Consider the following 19978-nt stretch of genomic DNA (forward strand, 5'->3'; position numbering starts at 1 on the left):
AAAGCCTTAGAATATGCATTGAGATTAAAGGTTTGTTATACACATAGTATTTTCATTTATAAACTATTACAAGTATGACAACATTGTTATCTGAGTATAAATACTTGACTTGCAGAAAAATTAAATAGTGAAATAAATTAACAAATAAATGCTGAGTTAGTAACTAAATCTGTACTTATTATAGTCGTTGAGAAAGAAGGTCTAAAAAGTCCTGGTTAAATTGCACAGTTCAATCTCGTCTGTATGTTATTGCTCTAGTATGCTGGAGTAATTATTCATTTTGGTGTCCCTTGGGATTCTGAATAGATGAACCAACATATTACTTTTCTTCCCCCCATAGTCTGCTTTGGTATGAAACATTCTACATGTTGAAATAGCCTGCAGGTATTGAAGGTGTCGTTTTTTTTAATCCAATAGGTATGGCTCTCAACAGAAATACTGCAAGTTAAGAGGAATAATTTGAACTGCTATACCTCTTCAATGAATTGTCTCCTGTTCAATTTCCTAGCAATTGTCTCCACCCTTGGTGCAGCTTGCTGCTCCTCAATGGTGCCAACACAACTGCACTGTTTTTGGGAACTGATCCAGCTTAAAAAGATTACAAACCATAGATATTTAACCTGGATTGGTTTCCTGATGCAATCACAGTACAGCTGTGTGAAGCAGTTCTGTTAGAGTAATTGAAAATGGCAGCGCAGACAGTGTGAACAAGAAGTGGTGCGCAGGAATACCTTACGCTTGTAGTGCTGGTGAAAAATATGCAATAAAATTACAGCCTTAGCACTATTTTATTTTGGGCTGCTTTTCCTAGCAAGGCCAAACTCAGAGGGAGAAGGAGAAGAGTTTGGGTCATTTAGTTTATACAGATGAGGAATTTTGGAATAATATAGGCAAACCACTGGCTCTACTTAACTTCCAGGTTTCTAAAGATCATTTCACAATCCTGTACAGAGCATCAGAGTGCTGTTACATGATATGCTGCCTTCTGGGGCAAAGCTTAGCAAACAAAGTGACAGTGGCATGGGAACAAAAACAAACAGGTTCAAGGAAAGGTATAGGCCCTTCAAGCTTTGAAGAGCAAGAAAATTCTCCCAAACATAGCTAAAATACATTAAGAAAAGGTTATAAGCTCTTTCAATGTACTTTATTCAGCATTTCTGATGCCATGAATAATCTCAGCCAGTTTTACTTATTTTACTAGGAGAGCTATGATTTTACTACTTGCAGCTCTGCAAAGCAGGATTGGATATTTATTTTTTCCAGCTCAGAATCCACAGCAGAATTAATATTTAAGGACATTCTTTGCTAAAGTCATGGCAGTGGTCATGCTGTAGTGCAGACAAGTCTCTGCCAGACCAAATATCAGTACAAGTCTGCCTACGGAAGCACAAGAGTTAAGTAAAAGCTGCTAAATCTATGCAAGAAGCAGGAGAAATTAGCATATTTCAGAATAAGCATTCTTTTAAGTTTCACTATGCAGTAAAACCTCATGTATTTCAAACTGTGCTTTTAGTAATACCTGATTAAACCGGGCAAAGGCTAATAAAGTTAAAAAAGCATTAAAGAAAATAATTTCAGGACACCAAAGGTTTCAGAGTATACCAAGCGTTAGCTCAGGGCAATATTTGACCTATTAGTGATTTATTGTCTATGGAAAAACACAACTTGATTTTCCATGTTCCAGGCAGATTCTACTGGCCATTGGAAATTCCATTGCTTTTCTCTCTACTACTTCTTTTGCCATGTAAAATGAATGGAGTTGATTTGGAAGTCATTGGCTAGAATCCTAAAACACCATTTATTAAAATCCTTCTTCAGAGTGGAACCATGCTTTAAACAATATACCTTTCTACAATATGATTTTATCTCCACTTTGCAGTTTTCGTATATAGGAAGCTCTATCAGAACTCTTGAAGGAAACATACAGCAATTCAAATGTAAACTGTTAAATAGGATGTGATTACAAAATGATAACTGCAGTCATAATCCCCCATGCCTTGCTGCTTTCATCATACAAGTAGACAAAGCAAAAGGCAACAGAAGCTGCAACTTGTCAACATCTTCAGTCCAAAAAAAGCCTTTTTTTTTTTTTTTTTTGCAGTCATATATGCAACTTCTGACTATCACCATTCAGCTGTTCAGAAAGTCTGAAAACAACAGAATAAATAAATACATCTTCTGGACAGTGTCTCGTAGTCTAGTAAAAGGTTCCCTTGGTGGCTTTTGGAGTTCATTTTGGCTTTGTTAGCAGTATTCTAAACACATGTATATGAAATCATCTTCAAGCTAATTTGATGTGATGAAGGAAAAAAAAGAAGGAGTGGTCTGGCTTTCAGCAGATGGTTGCTATTGTGAAGGCTATATATAGAATAACAGATGAGCTGCAGTTACTTACAAAGAAATAATTTTTTCCAGGAATTCTGTGACATCATAAACCACATAAGCAGACTGCAGATTCTTTGTGATATCATGTGAAAAATACAAAGGAATTAATGCCAGGTCATCTGTTGCTGCCCATTTCTGGCACAGTAAAAGAGAAATTCAATAACGTATTTTTCAAAATCACATTGTGGTAAAGCAACAATGTTTGGTCTGATGTTTGAAAATACATACAAGAGAAATTTCACGGACATGCAGCCTATTCTCCTTTTTTCACACGGGCATACCTGTGTCTGCTGAGATTAAATAAAGTGTATAGAAGCTTTGTAACTGAAACCGTTACATCTATTCATACAGCAATTGCAAGAAGGTGGTTTCTAATTAAATGAAAACCTGTTGCACAGTCATATTGCAAGAAGCATCAAATGTGGATGTTTCTGTCGAGGAATAAAACCTCATGAAATGTCCAGAAGTTGCTAAAACACAAGTAATCCATCTTAATCAAATTGTTATCTACCTTATTTATCCAAATAAACACTGCAGGAGTTTCTCCTAATACTATAATTTATGTACTTTCCAAATCTTTTGTATGTTGCAGCTGGTATTGCAAATGTTGTTATCAATAAAAAGAAAAGTAAGAAACAGGAAGCTATTGGCCTAAATAAAGTTCTTAATAACTGAACCCCTAAGAATGAGGAAATTTCTTAAATATAAGCTTGAAAACAACCACTGAAAACAACAGAAGCTGCTACTATTTGGAAGAAAAATGTGTTGATTATGGCTGCCAAATGTACCCTGAGAAAACAGAGAAAAGAGTGCAAGACAGTTGGGACAACAAGATTTCACAGATGATAAATGCAGTCATTCGGGCCCTATTGCAAACTATCTCAACTTGGCTGTTTATACCATTTCAGTGAAACCTTTCCTTATTTGAATCAAAATATTTAGACATCAGAAGAACATGATTTCTCTGTAAGAGTGATTTAGTGACTAGCCAAGGCATAAATGAAGGAATGACGATACAGAGTACTCCAATTTTCTTGACAGAATGTCTCAGTGAGAAGGCACAAGATTTTGTTTTGAGGAACATTTCTCCTTCCTCTTTTTCTTTTTCTTTCTTTTGAGGTCTTTGAATAAGACCAAATGAAAAGAGAAAACACTGATAACAAGGTAAATATCAAATTGAGTTTTTCCCATCTCAAGCTACTATCAGATGGGCAGCTGCATAAAGGAGTTCTGGTATCTTTAGTCATTTTATAGGTCAGATGGTAAGAAAAGAGCTGCTGTGTACTATAAGAATGATAATTAAGCAATTTAACACACTCTGTTTTTCTTGTTAAAATCATTATTAGAATATTCTGATGTTTACGCATTATTGGTTTGTAGTACAGGACATCACAAGTCTCTCCAAGGCTGATGGAGCAGAGATTCTTGTGTTGAAATGCAGTGGATACATCTGTCTAATTAATATAAACTCTTCAAGTTCCAACAGAACCATGCTATGTGGAAGGGTTTGTAAATTCAAGAATAGGAGGTTCCTACCTCTGTACCTGGTAGACACTTCAGTATTTCTTTAGTTCCCTTTCTGATGGTACAGTTTAAGTGCAGTGGCTCTTCAGGAGTATCTGGGTACCCTTATCACAGTTGTAATTGCAAATTTGTTGCTACAAAAATCAGGCTGAAAATAATTGTAATCTCACACTTCCCCAATTTCAAAACCAATACTTCATCTCTTACCTTTTGCATATTTACAAGCACAGTTTCCCAGTTAGGCCCTGGTGACTGAGGTAGCTTTTAAAGTAATTATTATCCTCTAGTGAGAATATTATTAAACTTTACATTATACAGTGACTTTTATCCATATAAAGCCCAAAGCATTTTAAGGGCCATTCAAAGCAGTATGTATGACACACTGATTGTTTTACCACGCACTGAAATGAAAACACCTGTGCTGAAATGGTGATGCCTTTTGCTGTTGATGATACTGTAGAGCAGGTTTGCAGGGGTGGAAATGACTTGACAACTCATACCAACGAGCAATCTTGCAAAGCATAAAGTTGTAATTCATCCTAGAATATAGCTCTAACATGGATAGCATGCTTTCTTGGCAAAAGTGTCATTTAATCTGGTATGTTCATGTGTTCAAAATCTGTTTTTCAAATTTAATCAAGAAACAATGCATTCAAACACTACCAGTGGCTCTCTAAATATATTCATGAGGATACTAATGGACAGTAAAAAAAAGGGGGGGAAGGGATTTAGTCCAATTCAGAGGTCACAAGTCATTCCCCACAACTATCTTTAAATGTTTAAAAATTTTATTCTTTATTGAAAAAAACACATTTAAACATTGCCAAAATCTTACTGCTTGTCCCATGTGTACTTCAAACATTTTAAATAATGGAACAAATACTGTGTAACATGCACTGTCTTCCAAATTTAAACAATGGAGAATTATAGTTATAAAACCATGCTGTAAAATATTTCCTTCCTCACTAAAATTAAGTAATTTTTCATTAGAGGAAAAACAAATGCTAAATGTACACACAATTGGAGTATTCAGAAATATCTCACAAAGATTTTATAGTTTTGAAATTAATGCACACCCTTGAGAGGCCACTGTCTCTACCTTACACTGCTATTTTAAGAGAAATACTAGAAAAGTACTATCAAATAACTAAATCACAGAGGTTCAGCATATTACTTCAAAGGACAGTGATCACAAGTGCTTCTAGTCACAAGAATTTAGAAATGAACACTTGAGATGAAGGCATATTAATGGCACATATATGAAAATAAAATAATTTGCAAATACTACTGAAATGTACATAAGTTTTTTAGATGTTGTTGCTACCACCAGTGCCATATGCAAATTAAATGTTGAAATTCCTTGTTTGCATGTAAAGTTGGCTTAAAAATTGAAATACGAGAAATAAATTGATTTGTTTTTACAACCAGTTGCTAAGATTCTTATGCATTCAAAAGTAATGAGAGACTTTTTCATGGGAAAACAAATAAGCAAATAAAAAAAATAGCCTATACAATTGGAAGTGCTGCCAACAATCAGTTTTGTGTTTGTTCTCTTCTCATTTCTCTCTGGCAAAATATGAGACAAAAATTTCCTATTTGGATTTTTATATTATGAAGTGTTCATGCATTTGTGTCTCTCATTTTCATTTACACAGCCTGTAGCACACATCTACTGGAGCCAAGGATTGGTCCCATACTGGCCTATAAACCAATTTTCCACAAATTAGACTAGATTCTTCTTTTTTCCTTTTTATTACCTATATGGTTACGTGTGGGAAATAAGTTTCCTGTTACAAATGTTCCCTTAGATTCCGACGTGTAATGAATGCTTTCAAAATTATGATCACTTTTTCATGTTAGCACAGTCAGACTTGAGGGCAAAATGCAGCCCTCAACCCAAAAGTTAGGCTCCACTAGCAGAGGCATTTAGGAAATTAAATAGTCATTCCTATTTTTAAAACAGTCCTGCAACTTTTCAAAGAAGGATTATATCAGGGATAAAGTATTAGACTGTGATTTTAGAGACTGATGTTCTGCCATAGTTTTCCTATGTGATCCATGGCAGTTTTTCCCATAGCTAAACTCCTCATCATAAAAAAAAAAAGAAGTAGTGGATCAAACATAGTTTTTCTTTTACTTATTTTTCTATTTAGGTTAATTCATCTTAAGTCTTTTAAAGCTTAGTTAAATAGGGTCTCCGTCTTTTTTGAGGTCAGGAAATGTTATCATAATTGAATTAAGTTTTAAAAATATGGAACTCTGGAGAAGTTATGGTTGCTATCATAAGCCTTCTTTTCTAGACCTCTACATTAATCACTCATTTCTGAGAACACTTTTTTCATTCTTTTAAGTGATATTATAAACTACTGCACTCACCTAAAGCCAAAAAGGCCAAGTGATAATGGGCAATACATGTTGTAGTACCTAAGAGAAAGCACCACTCAGAAAGCTCTCTGAACTGTGCTGAAATGTACCTGCTCTTATTACAATGGAACAATGTGTGAGATAACTACAAGTAAAACCTCTATAAGGAAATCCAAATTTGAAAAAGCAGCAAAAGTGACAACAGCATTAGCATTTGCTAACCCTCAGATCAGTGAAGCCTTTGTTACTGGGGTCCCAAAGCAACTGCTTAACTCTCTCCTGGTTTAGTTCCATTTTTCAGCACATTCTCATGTGTATTTTTTTCCTAGCAAGAACTAGCATGCCTCAATAAAAATTATGAAGATGCAGACTCAAAATTCTGTTAGGAAAAATCTCCTTAATTAAGTCACTGAATTTTGTGTCACAAGAGATTTGACGATAAAAATTTTCTAATGATAAAACAGCATCTAGGTGAAAATCACGCAAAAAAAAAAAAACAACAACAGTATACAACAGAAATTATTAGATATAAAAAGCATAATACAAGCTAATGAAGATTATGATAATTAGTTCACTTCATCTAACTTCTGCTCTTCTACATATATAGTGTTATTGGCCATGCTTAAAGCAAGGAGCTGGAACAGCTCTTTGGTTTGACCTGCTAAGAATATTCTCCTCATTTTACTTCACCTTGACCTTTACAAACTTATCATTTTCATTAGTCCTGCTATTTGTTCCTGACTTTTAATGTTGGGGATATATTTTCTCTTTAGCCCATATCTTGCAAATATATAACGCAATTGCCCTTTACAGTCACTGATTTATGAAACTGTCAGCCAGCAGAATAATTTTCTTCAAATATTCATTTTCATATGCAGCTCAACTAAGCTGAGCTGAGAAATCCTAAATAACTTTCTCGATCCAATGAACTTTCTTTTTATGTTTTCATTAACAATTATCATGACAGGTTTTCAGATATCTCAAGAACATATCCCATCTTGCTTATTTACATTTTGCATTGAAATGCATCTTGCCCTGTGCCCAGGCATGCATCGTCAGTCAGTAGAAACACAGAGCTACCTGACTCCTTCCTTTGCTTTGAATTTCTTCATCGTCATTGATTTATTATGCATCTCTTCGGTCAGAGAGAAGGGGGAAAAAACTTCTAAAAAATTTTCTAAAATACGGTTAGCTGTGCTATATTAAAGTCATGTTAACAGTGCCTATGTTATGTAATACGCTTTTAATGTTTACATTAAATTTCCAAACATTAAGACAAGAAAACAGCCCTACAGATTTATTCATTACTTATGGAAACAACTGTTGTGGTTCCGCTCAAGTGGGCAGCCGAGCTCCACCACAGCCGCTCTCTCACTCCACCTCCTCAAAGAGGAATGGGGAGAAAATATGTGAAAAGGGATCAAAGCTTGAGATAAGGATGAGAAAATCACACAGTAATTATTGTAATGGGCAAAACAGACTCGGCATAGGGCGATAGTAAGATTTATTGCTTATTACTAACAAGCTAGAGAAGTGAGAAACAAAGGAAAGAAACCAAAAGCACCTTCCCCCCTATCCACCCTCTTCCACCTCCTCCCCCCGAGCGGCGCAGGGGAACGGGGGAATGGGGGCTATGGTCAGTCTACAGCACTTCTTCTCTGCCGCTCCTTCTCAGTCACTCTTGTCCCCTGTGCTGTGGGGTCCCACCCACAGGATACAGCCCTTGATGAACTGATCCAGCGTGGGCTTCCCACAGGCAGCAGCTCTTCCAGAGCTGCTCCAGATATGGGTCCGTACCACAGGGTCCATCCCTCAGGAGAAAACTTCTCCAACCTGGTTCCCCCACGGGCAGCAGCTCCTGCCAGGTCACCTGCTCCTGTGTGATCTCTTCTCCACAGGCTACAGGTCCGGCCCAGAATCTGCTCCGGCAGGGGTCTTCCACAGGCAGCAGCCTCCATCGGTGTAGGGCCACCTGCTCCACCGTGGTCTCCTCCACGGGCTGCAGTGTGGAACCCTGCTCCACCGTGGTACTCCATGGGCTGCAGGGGGACATCCTGCTTCACCATGGTCCTCACCACAGGCCGCAGGGGACTTCTGCTCCGGCGCCTGGAGCACCTCTCCCCCTCCTTCTGCACTGACCTTGGTGCCTGCAAGGTTGTTTCTCACTCCTCTCACCCTCCCAGCTGCTGTGTGGCGCAGCGTTTTTTTTCCCCTGTCTTAAATATGCTCTCACAGAGGCGCAAAACAACATCGCTTATTGGCTCAGTTCTGGAAAACAGTGGGGCCCTTACCAAACATGGGGCAGCTTCTAGATCCTTCTCACAGAAACCACCCCTACGGCCCCCTGCTACCAAAACCTTGCCACATAAACCCACTACAACAACTTACTTGAATTCTCCAGAATGTGTAAAAACAACCTTGTCTTTATGTATTGGCAAATACTTACTTAGAATGTGCTACACACTGCCATTTGTTTCTCTACACATGACACCACGTTAATGCAATGAGAAGAAAAAAGAGAAGATGGCCAGCTGTTACTGTAACCGTTTCAAAGGGAATCCAGTGTGTCTGTGGGAAAGACTTAAAATGACTAAGACTTTTCAACAAATCTGTACGTGTGTTAACACATGTATTCAAAAGTTAGTCTGTGTTTTATGAGAAAAACATTTTTGTTTTACTTATTTTAATTGCAGTAAACTATTTCATCAATGACCACCATACAGATTCACTAAGGGAAAACAAAGCTCTTTGCAAAGTGAAAGCAATAATCTGAGAAACATTTATTTAATTTCACTGTGGAAATACACTCCCCAAATAGCAATTTATGCATTTCTCTCTGAGGATTTCCAAAATAGTATCTTTTATGGAGATGTTTGTAACTGTTACAACAAGTAACAGCAGTACTTACCTCTGCAATCATTCTGTTGGTGTCTCCCAAGAAGAGCAGGTTTAAAGCTTCCTCTTCATTGTTTGCTTGCTGAAGAGACAAGTTTTTCAGATGAATGTTCTGGTCAGGGTCTTCCATTATTGTCACTTTTCTACATGAAAAAAAAAAAAAAGGAGAAAAAGCTAGAACTGTTGCACAGTGATCTTTCTTCTACACTTTCATTTTGCTTGCGCTTAAAAATTGACATCTAAAACCCTCAAATGATCATAACAAAAAAGCTCTAAAAGAAAGGTTGATTTTTTTTTTTCTAATTCTCCGTTACCTCCTTTTTATTCATTTATTATAAGCCTCCACATAGAATAGGAAAATATAACACTTGTACATATTAGAGAAGACCTTGGGACTGTTTTGGTGAGATCTCCAGTGGATGGTGTTAAATGAACCATCACAAGCAAATAACAAGTAGGGGTTTGTCTGCCACTGCCACAGCTATTAAGCACAAATGATACATAAAGCATAACATAATCTTGATGAACAAATAGACATGGAATATTTCAGAATCAACACACCTGTAGCCAGTGTTTCTAATAACTTTGCATTTGTCAAGATTTCTTTTCATTTTTGTTAATAACTACAAGTGTAAATAATCCCTTTCTTTAACTAAAAGCAAAGGAATAAAAACAGAATGGTTTACTTATTACCACTGAGGCTAGGAATGATATTAGTCATACTTCTTTATACCTTTCATTTCAGAAAAAAAAAAAAGTTAAATGGAAGCACCAAAGACAAGGCAAAAAGATCAGGAGAGCTATGTACAGAACCACAGAATCATTCAGGTTGGAAGAGACCTCCAAGATCACCTAGTCCAACCTCTGACCTAACACTAACCAGTCATCCACTAAACCATATCACTAAGCTCTACATCTAAACGTCTTCTAAAGACCTCCAGGGATGGTGACTCAACCACTTCCCCAGGCAGCCCATCAGCCCATTCCAACGCCTAACCACCCTTTCCGTAAAGAAGTTTTTCCTCATATCCAACTTAAGCCTCCCCTCACACAACTTTAGCCCATTCCCCCTCGTCCTGTCACCAGGGACATGGGAAAACAGACCAACCCCCACCTTGCTACAACCTCCTTTAAGGTACCTGCAGAGCACAATAAGGTCACCCCGAGCCTCCTCTTCTCCAGGCTAAACCACCCCAACTCCCTCAGCTGCTCCTCGTAGGACTTGTTTTCCAGACCCCTCACCAGCTGCATTGCCCTTATATTCTCTCTCCACATTCACTAAGGATCATTGAAACTCATTTTTCACTTTTCTAAACAGACTTTTTTACATAAGAATTTTTTTCTTTTAATCAGATAAGTGAGAATTAAACTTTATTGCCTTTGAGTAGCTATGAGGGTCTCCTCAGTCAGGACATACAGCAGGGAAGTCAAGTAGTCACATCACCGAATTTGGAAAACTCCCAGAGTGAAGACTGGGTTAAAAATGAAGTTCACTAACAAACTCTTAAGATGATTGACATGCATCCATCAAGGTGAATTACGTGTTCTGATTTCCTGTGTCTGACAGGGTTTCTGCAGCATTCACGTGAATTGTTCTGCTGGCACATAAAGTGGCAGAAATATAGGAAAAACAGCTTGCCCACCAGCAAAACTTTGTGTTCACCAGCCTATATTATGCTGCATTTCAGATTTCTGAAGAACTTTAGGAATATTATTTCAGGATTCTACTGAGCCCAAAGCATGTTGTATTTTGTCTTTCACCAAAAACTCTTAATTGCATAAAGCAATTAATCTAATGAGCAGATGAGCTTTCATAAGCCCATAGAATCACAGAATTTCTAGGTTGGAAGAGACCTCAAGATCATCGAGTCCAACCTCTGACCTAACACTAACAGTCCCCACTAAACCATATCCCTAAGCTCACAGAAGACATAACAATATAAGCAAGAAGCTTAGGTGCTTAGGGACATGGTTTAATGTTGGACTTGTTAGGGATACATGATGGTTGGACTTCCTGATCTTAAGAGTCTTTTCCAACCTAAATAATCCTGTGATTCTATGAACTTAAAACAAGGAAATAAGAACTTTTGTAAATATTAAGCCTTTTTTTTTTTATTAACATGTTTTTCTGTGATTAGTGAAAAAAGATCTACAGGAAAAAAAAAACAAAAAACAAACAAAAACAAAAAGAACAAAGCCAACACTTTATACATTTATATACATATATTATATATATATATTTAAGTATATATATATATATATATATATATATATAAAGTATATACATATTTCATATTCCTCGAGGTTAACCACAAGAGGGAGTATAGGACTTGAGTTTTTATCTGTGCATAGTTCTTGCTTGTTAATTACTCCATGCTGCTTCAAAAACACACAGGTTTGGTTTTGTTCTCATCTGTTTGTCTTGTTTCCAAGATTTGCTGAAAGAAATTAAACAGCATTCCATAATATTACCCTTAAGTAGTATAGAAGTCATTTACCCTCTGATGGTCAAAATATTGGAGTGGATATACAGAAATAATTTGAACTATTTGCAATACACTCACTAATTTCCAGAGAAAAATGCACCTAAGGGTAGACAATGCTTCTATAGTAGTCATAATAATTGTTTCTCCAAGTACAATTGCTTCTGCTTATAGCCTTATTTTTTGCTTTAGGAAAAGACAGCCCTAGTACAGTCGTGAAAACCTGCTTCCCCCATTCAGAGCATAAACTGAAACCCATAATTTCACTTTTGCATAAAAATGTTTTGATAAGTTCAAGTTGTATTCTGTTCTCATTCCATTTGTGCATGCATCACACACTAAAGCCCAGAGTAGTTTTGATTAAAATACAATGTGTTGACTAATTTTAATGTTTTGAAATTACATTGTGAGAAACATTTATCTTTTTTATAATTTAGGAAAGCAATGTTGTATTATTTTGCACACTTGGGATAGTATTTAAAATTCAAAGGATTTTTTCAGATTATATTTTGAAGAATGGTTATAAACAATTTCCAGACAACAAAGATTTGAGCTTGGACAAAAGCCTTGGAGAATTATTATACCAGAAAGGAAACAGTAGGGAGACCACAAACCCTTGACAACTTCCTATACAATGGCCTTTCAACTATTAGGATTTCCAGACGGAAGTCCAAATTTGCACATCTTGAGAGGCATCTGTCAAAAACCTCTCTAAAAGCAAAATTCTAAAACAACAACAAAATGATTTATTTTATTGTGCTATAAAGTTACTGTTTAATATGATTGTAGAATTTTATAGAACATTCTGTATAATAATGAAATGTTTAAATTTCATAGCCCTAACTTGGATCTTGGTGTGGAAAAGCTCTGTAAAGTTATTCGTAATGACTGAAAGAAGGCAGAGACAAGGTTTTGTTTTCTTTATAAACAAAGAATCTTTTTCCATTTGGCTTAATGAATGGAATTTGTAGCTGACTAAAAAACCTGTAGGATGGAATCAGCCTTTTTTATTTATTAACTCGGGCCCTTTCCTGCATCAGCTGAGATCCTATTATTCAAGAGAGCCTTACACATTGAATGCTTTCATTTATGAAATTCTTGTTACTGGCAAACTATGAAGTTAAAATTTCCTTCGGCTAATTAATAACATCTAATTAATTTATGTAATATAGATTAGAAAATAAAACCTTTTGGAAAACAAATGACAATTTTCCCTATGATTATATCTGTCTTTAGGGCTTATAACTAAAGAAATCTAAAATAATATCAAAAACTTTATAAATATTTAAAAATGAATTACAATGGTTTAGGCAAAACATATATTAGGATATATATTTGACAATAATAATTAGCAGAATATACTGATACTACCTTGGCATAAGGAGGTGACTATACAGACAGTAATAAACATAGGATAAAGATATGAGAAAAACAGCAAGAATGCATCTTGGAGTCCGTCCAGCAGAACCGAATAAGGTAATGGATATGTAGTCTATGTGTAAAGTTTGAAGGAGATTTTGGTTTTAAGAATCACCAAGTTCATCATTTTACATAGCATCAAAAAAAGTAAAAATAAGAAAATCAGAACTATTGGTGCCTTTATACCATATCAGAGGACAAAGTCTGACAAAATCCTCTGATGTGGTATTCAAGAGGGAAGGTTACAGAGTTATTCAGCCATCAGCACAGCTTTCAATAGCAAAGAGATTTGATTTTCCATTCAAATATAGACCTAAAGCATAATCTCCATTGCATGTGAGATGTGACAGAACTATGAGATAGGTATTGGTGAGGGCTGTTCTAACACGTTATCTTGTGATAGGAAATCCTTCCCACCATCTCCAATGACTTCTGCTTCTGAGACAAGAAAAACATTGTTCTATACTCTGTGGACATTGGAGTGTATTGATCTTGACCAAGACACCATCACACATTTAGCAGGTTTTGATCCACACAACAGTTGACCTAAGTAGACACAGGCCTGTGTTAGGCTGCACAAGTTTGGTGGCTGCAGGGTGAACTCAGCCAGCTCATTTTAGCACTGGAGCCTGCAGGCAGCTCCCATCTAGGACCCATGATTGCAACACTTGCATGGCCTTGCCTTCACCAAGAAGTGCAGCAAGATGCTCTCATGAGAGCATCCTTTAGGAGTGGAGTTGTTTTCTAGTAAGGAAATAGTGTAATTGCTCGAGTGACCAGAAGGGAGAGCTTCTCTCCATGCACTCTGCGCAGCACGCTGTGGGAAAATCCATTCTGGTTCCATTCGGTGCTGCACAAACTCAGGGTGCCCAGCATCTGGAGGGACGTTTTCACTGTCAGTATTCCTCTCCTCATCCTGTCCTATTAAAGCAGTGACCTTACTAAGCCATTTGTTCTCAGGTCTTTCTTCCTGAGATCCAGAAAGAACCCTGTGACCCCTCTCTCTCTCCTTCTACCTGGCTCAGTGCAGAACAAGTTGTTAGAATGGGAAACTACAATTGGTGGCTCACGCACAAACAAGACCTATTAGAATTTGTAGGCAGCTGCAATAATATCACTCCCAATAAAGTGTTCATTGAATTAAATACTTTTGTATTTAAAAGTAAAGTTGTCTGAAAGAGCACAGCAATAATTTCAATGGAATTACTTCACTCAGATGACTTCGATTAAGTAATCTCTGAAAGGTTTCACTGACTTCTCCCTACTGGTTTTGAGGAAACAAATCATAAAACATTAAAAACAAACACACCACACCAAAATGTGAATGAGAATAAATGATATGTAATGTATGCTGAAAGCATACATTATAAAGCATAAAGCATACATTATACATATTAAATACATACATAGCACACATAGAGCATACATTACATACATACCCATTTAAAGTGTAACTTGAACTGTAGTGAACAACGCAATCTCTGAGGAATTGATTCAGAACAGTGTCTGCTCTCCCTTCATTAACAAGCAGAAACACTTTACTTTTCAAAACTGAATATTCTCCTAATCTTTAAGTATTTGGTAGTAACACTTACACTGAGGTCTCTTCATTTTAAAGGAATGTATTTCATATGAAAACAGTTAGCTTGTATTATTATCAACCTTAAAAATTTTAAAACACCAGTAATTCTCAGAACACTGAAAATTATAGTTCTTGCAGCATATGGGTGGTGGCCAGTCTCTAGGTTATATGGTTGACATATTCACTTCAGAGGAGAAGGGCTGACAAACACTTGAATCTAGAGCATGGAGATAGGCAACAGGTATATTAGCAATAAAAATTAGACTGAGTAAAACAATTTTCCCAAATGTAGGAAATGATTCTTTTAGCCTTTTGTTGTTTTGTTAAGCAGCACAGGAATTGTTACACTAGGTGGTTTAGCTTTACATGTCAGAAATTTAGAAACTTTTCAGACCCTTGGAGGGCAGTGCAGAAATAGAAGAAATAGAAGAGTACAAATTCACCTGAGGTTGTCAACCGATACTCAGCTGCAGATTTTTTCTCAGTTACAGATTTTTTAAAAATAAAAATATTTTAGACTGACCCAATGGAACATAACAGTTCTACACGTTACCGATACAGAGATGTGGATGTCATTACTGAAGTTTGAAGAAGTTAATCAGTTAATAGCTTAAAGCGTCTGCGTGCTGAGTTCACTTGATCTGTGGTTCAAAAAGCTTAATTTATCTGCAGCATAAACTGGGGATGTATTTTCAAAGGATTCAGTATAAACTAGCTGGGTTCTCTTTTTTTTTTTTTTTTTTTTTGATTTCTTGTTGTTGGTAGTGGTGCTGGTATATTTTTTGGGTTTTGTTGGTTAACTCAAAAAACAACCAACCAAACATCAGATGAAATCTTATACCTTCCTGGATCAAAGGTGACTTTAAAGAATTTTGACACACAAATACCGTCTGGCAGTTTAGATTACATTTTCACCTGACCACATCACTCCTGATTAACAGTTGTCTGATCTCCTTGTGAAGTAGCTTGTCAACTACCACAGTTTATAGACTGATACTTTAAGATAAATGAGCACTATTTTTAGCAGGTCTTCCAACACAATAGTGTTGCCTGTCCTAGTCTAGACAGGTAGAAACAGTAACTTGTTAATCATCCTGATTTAATCTAGGACTATTGGTTTTTACAACCCCAGTCATTATTTCTATATTATTATCTAGTATCAGGAAAATGTTTAGTTCTTAAATAATACAAACTATTTCAGAAGAATTTGTACTGATGGGTCATCAGTGCTGTTGTGACTGAAGTGAAATTGGTTTAATGCAGTATAATGGAGCTACATAATTACTAATACTCTGTACAATGGGGAACCTGTTAGAGGAGAAACTTGTAAAATCTTATAGCAAACAAGGAGCTTCAGAAAATTTTCCCTAATTTGAACAGTCCTGCAAATCTTTTATAAAAATAAGAGATGGCAGTAAGAATTCAAGTAGTCTTCTACCAGCTATGTTTCATAACAATAGTATTATAGTTGTTTTCAAATATGTAAAAAGAATAATTTCTATTTTCTTATTTAAGCATGGAATGGGATTTACTATATTAATTTTTTGCATTCTAATAAATAAGTTACTTCAAGTGAGTCTACATCTGAATAAGCTGTGTTTTAGCTACAGCTTTCAGTGAAGTTAAAACACTGCCAGCTTTGTATAAGAAAAACAAGTTAAAATTGTAAACACAAGAAGTATTAGGGTATTTCAAAATGTATCTCTATGGACTACATGTAACATCATTACAACTAGTCATTAAGAAAACTTTTTTTTTTTCCTCCTGTAAAACTGAAAGTTTACTAGGGTTTCAAAACCAAATTTCATTGATATATAAGTACATGTATATATTAGAAACATGATTACATTAAATCTCATTGAGCTTGTCCTATGAACCACCTTCCTTTTATAGACTGGACAGATTTACACTGAAGCACATAAACATATTCTCATTTTAAAGACTGTTAAGTTTTTCCAGATATACAAACCTCTGATATATAGTGAATATCATACGTTTAAATTACACTGAATCTAGAGTTTGCAGGATTCCAAGGGGAAAAAAAAAAAATCTCTTCAGAGTAGGTACATACAGAGACTATATACTTATTCATATATCTCTATGTGTATATATATGAGATATATAAACTACATCCACACATTTGTCAGGAATTTGTTTCTAGATAAATTGATTTTGTGTAAAAGCCTCTTTTCATCTGGAAGACTAATTAAATGATTAATTAAATGATTAAGCATTGTTAGGATGAAAAAATTAGTAGACTAGAAAAGGCTCAAAGGGTGACTACACACAAAACACTGACATCAGGATCTGGTTTTTCAAAATTAATCGTGCAATGATTAGATGCTATGGACTTTTTTGTTTGTTTGTTTTGTCTAACTTCTCCTTAAACTTCAATTTTTACACTTTTTTTCCCCCCCAAGTACAATCAATGAATCTATTGCACAATTTTCATAATATACTTCTATAACATGAATGTCATCACATGACACATTCAAACCAACATGCTTACTTCCTACAATTGAACTGAGAAGTAATATAAAGTCATTAAGATGAAGCTTGGGAGAAGTAGCTACCTTTAATGCACACTGCATCCATCTTCCTTTGCAAGAATACGCATAAAAAGAGTATTCCAAAAGAACCTGCATACCTAAGAAATCTTTTCCTTACTTTTCCTGTCTTATATACTTGGGAGAATACCAGCAGACTGCTAATATTTATACAACCATAGAAAAACTCCATTTGGCTTTTTACAGTGCTTAAAAATTTGATGATCCGCTGTGGAGTTCAACAGGAAATTATGCATAATATGAACCTTCTAAAGTACCATAAACATAAATTCTTTTTAATATTCTCACTAAGTATGTGCTTTCAAACAAACTTGAGTAAATTAGATTATTCTGTACTTTGCTTACTACCAGTAAAATCCTAAAAGGTCTTAAACACATAAAATGCTCAGAAAAATGAAATATATATTCAGGTAATAAACACTTGATACATTTTAAAGTCCGTGTGACTACTATTTACTTTGCCATTTACAAGAAATTATCCAAGTAGCTAAAATATAGTTAACTATGTAACTACCCTTTCATGCAATTTGTACTCCTATTTTAGCTCAGACTGCTACTATATATTTTCAAATTTTAATCAAATTTTAATCCCTAAAATAACTTAAAAAAAATACTTTAAATAAATACTTTTACACAACGTAAAACATAAGTAAAGGTGTAGTTTTAGTACACTACATGTATCTTTTGACAACTGATACACAGAAAAGAATGACCACAGATAGCAAAGCCATAAAACATTTATTAACAATAATCATCCTGTAGAGAAAATTATCTCACTAATACTATTATGCATGCTGTTTTCAGGTAATTATTATTATCCCAGTGTGCTTTATCACAAATACACAACCAAACTTTTTCCTCAACTTTTCCTTTTTTAAAACAGTCTGAGACATAACAAGGAGCTATTCTTCAGCATAACTGAATCACCATACATAAAGCAATTTTGATTTTCAGAAATTCATGAGTAGTAATAAATTTTCAGAATCTAGTTTTAAAAAGTGATTTATATTTTATTGGGCAAGTAACCCCAAAGAACTGTTTCAAATAAAGTTGTGATTAAATTAATCAAATTTATTTTAGTTCAATTGAATAATTTCAATTTAATAAAATGAATAAATTCAATGAGTTCAAATAAAATATGACAAAAAGTTAAATTAATGATTTAATAAATCTGAATAATATAATGGCATTAACTTTTATAAGCTGCATAGAAGTGTAACAGACTAGTATTACCATATTACAACAATTCTGCAGCTTTTGGGTAGAATATATTATATATGCATATATTAGAAATGGGTTTAATATCTTAATAACATAATTAGTTCTTATGACACAAAATTCCATTGATTTTCTGTTATTGGTCCATTAGCAGTTCTCAGTACACTTCCTGCTCTTGTATCAGCAGTAATTAAATTGTCATTTACGCATTTCAGTCATCATTATGCTGAGCGAGAATGTTTATGGTTCTCAGCATTATTTCAGGGCATTTGCAAATGCAAGTAGTCAACAAGTCATTTATTTATACTATTTACTATTTGCTGAGTTATTTTAAGAATAACCCAGGCTATAAATTCTTCTTGGAGACTTTGAGACTAAGTTTTGAGTTTTCTATAAGTGTAAGGTCTTTAACCTTGCTGTTCTTATATGTTCATGACCTAAAAAGCTTTATTTACTGCCCTTGTCCAAGTATTGGTAAGTGCTGGCATCTTGTCAATGGAAACTGTTATAACAATCATCCATTCTAAGTAAATATAATGTCTTTTGGAGTTCCATTTGCCCTTTCTCATCTATTACCTACCTTATTTCATAACTGCTCATTCTAGAGAAATAATTAAACTTGAAGGAAAAGTCCTGAGTACTCTTTAAAAGAAACACTCCTTTTTATACGTCTCCAGAGCACACACACAAATGAATACCACATAAAGGCAAAGGATGTAATGAGAAAGCACCTCTTGTTTCCAATGGCTGCCATAGATCTCTTCTGCATAATATCAACATATTTTTTTTTTTAAAAGTTTTACCTTCACTTACTGCAATTTAATTTCCTTAACTTCTATACATAAAAAATAACAAACTTTAGATAGTGTTGATAAAAAAGAAAAAAAAAAAAACAATAAAGTATTTTGAGTTAATTAATGCAAAGATAAGACTAGTACAGTTTCAAAAAAGAAAAAATCCCCAAACAATGCAAGAGGTCATATGTTTTCTGTTGTTACTGTTCTTGCTGATTCTGTTTTATCACTTACGGCAAATCTTCCAATCTGGAAGCTTCATGTCTTGGGTCCAACAAATCATAACCACATTCATTGTAGATTTCTAAGTAGGAAACATGGGTTGTATACATTTTGCTGTTATCCTGGATAAGAAAAGCAAAAAAAAGAGGAAGAGATATAAATAGGAGCAAGAGCTAGGCCAGAGGACAAACTTAACACTATAGCTTCTATGTTGTTTCCTTACTGTCTCTTTATTTTTTTTAGGTATGGTTTACATTTTCAATTCATGATACTTACATGTTTTCTGTTACCATGGGCATAAAAGGTGATGAAAAAAATAAAAGTTAAAAACAAACAACAAAACCCAATGCCCATGATTAGAAGCCAGTTTAGTCTGTTTAAATTTATTGGTTCCATATACATATGGAAGTCTGTATACACTTAGAACATAGCAGCCTGCTTACAGGACCATGTAACATGCCATTTTTCACTTCTATGACAAAAAAGAATGTTATTATAGAGAGGTAAAACACTCATATTATGGGT

The 19978-nt window shown here is 35.1% G+C and overlaps 1 protein-coding gene across 6 annotated transcripts in view; it reads right to left on the bottom strand.

Moving 5' to 3' along the window:
* Positions 1 to 19978, bottom strand: part of KIF6 (kinesin family member 6) — a 175984-nt gene that overhangs the window by 132129 nt on the left and 23877 nt on the right. For all 6 annotated transcript variants that reach the window (XM_068676590.1, XM_068676586.1, XM_068676591.1 and 3 more), the window contains exons 5-6: positions 19466 to 19575; positions 9182 to 9311 (exon numbers count right to left, since the gene is read on the bottom strand). In XM_068676590.1, the coding sequence (XP_068532691.1) occupies positions 9182 to 9311; positions 19466 to 19563 (228 nt within the window). In that variant the 5' untranslated portion in view covers positions 19564 to 19575. The remainder of the gene's footprint in view (positions 1 to 9181; positions 9312 to 19465; positions 19576 to 19978) is intronic.

This window comes from Anas acuta, chromosome 3 (assembly GCF_963932015.1).
Source record: "Anas acuta chromosome 3, bAnaAcu1.1, whole genome shotgun sequence".
In the NCBI taxonomy this organism is placed as follows: Eukaryota; Metazoa; Chordata; class Aves; order Anseriformes; family Anatidae; genus Anas; species Anas acuta.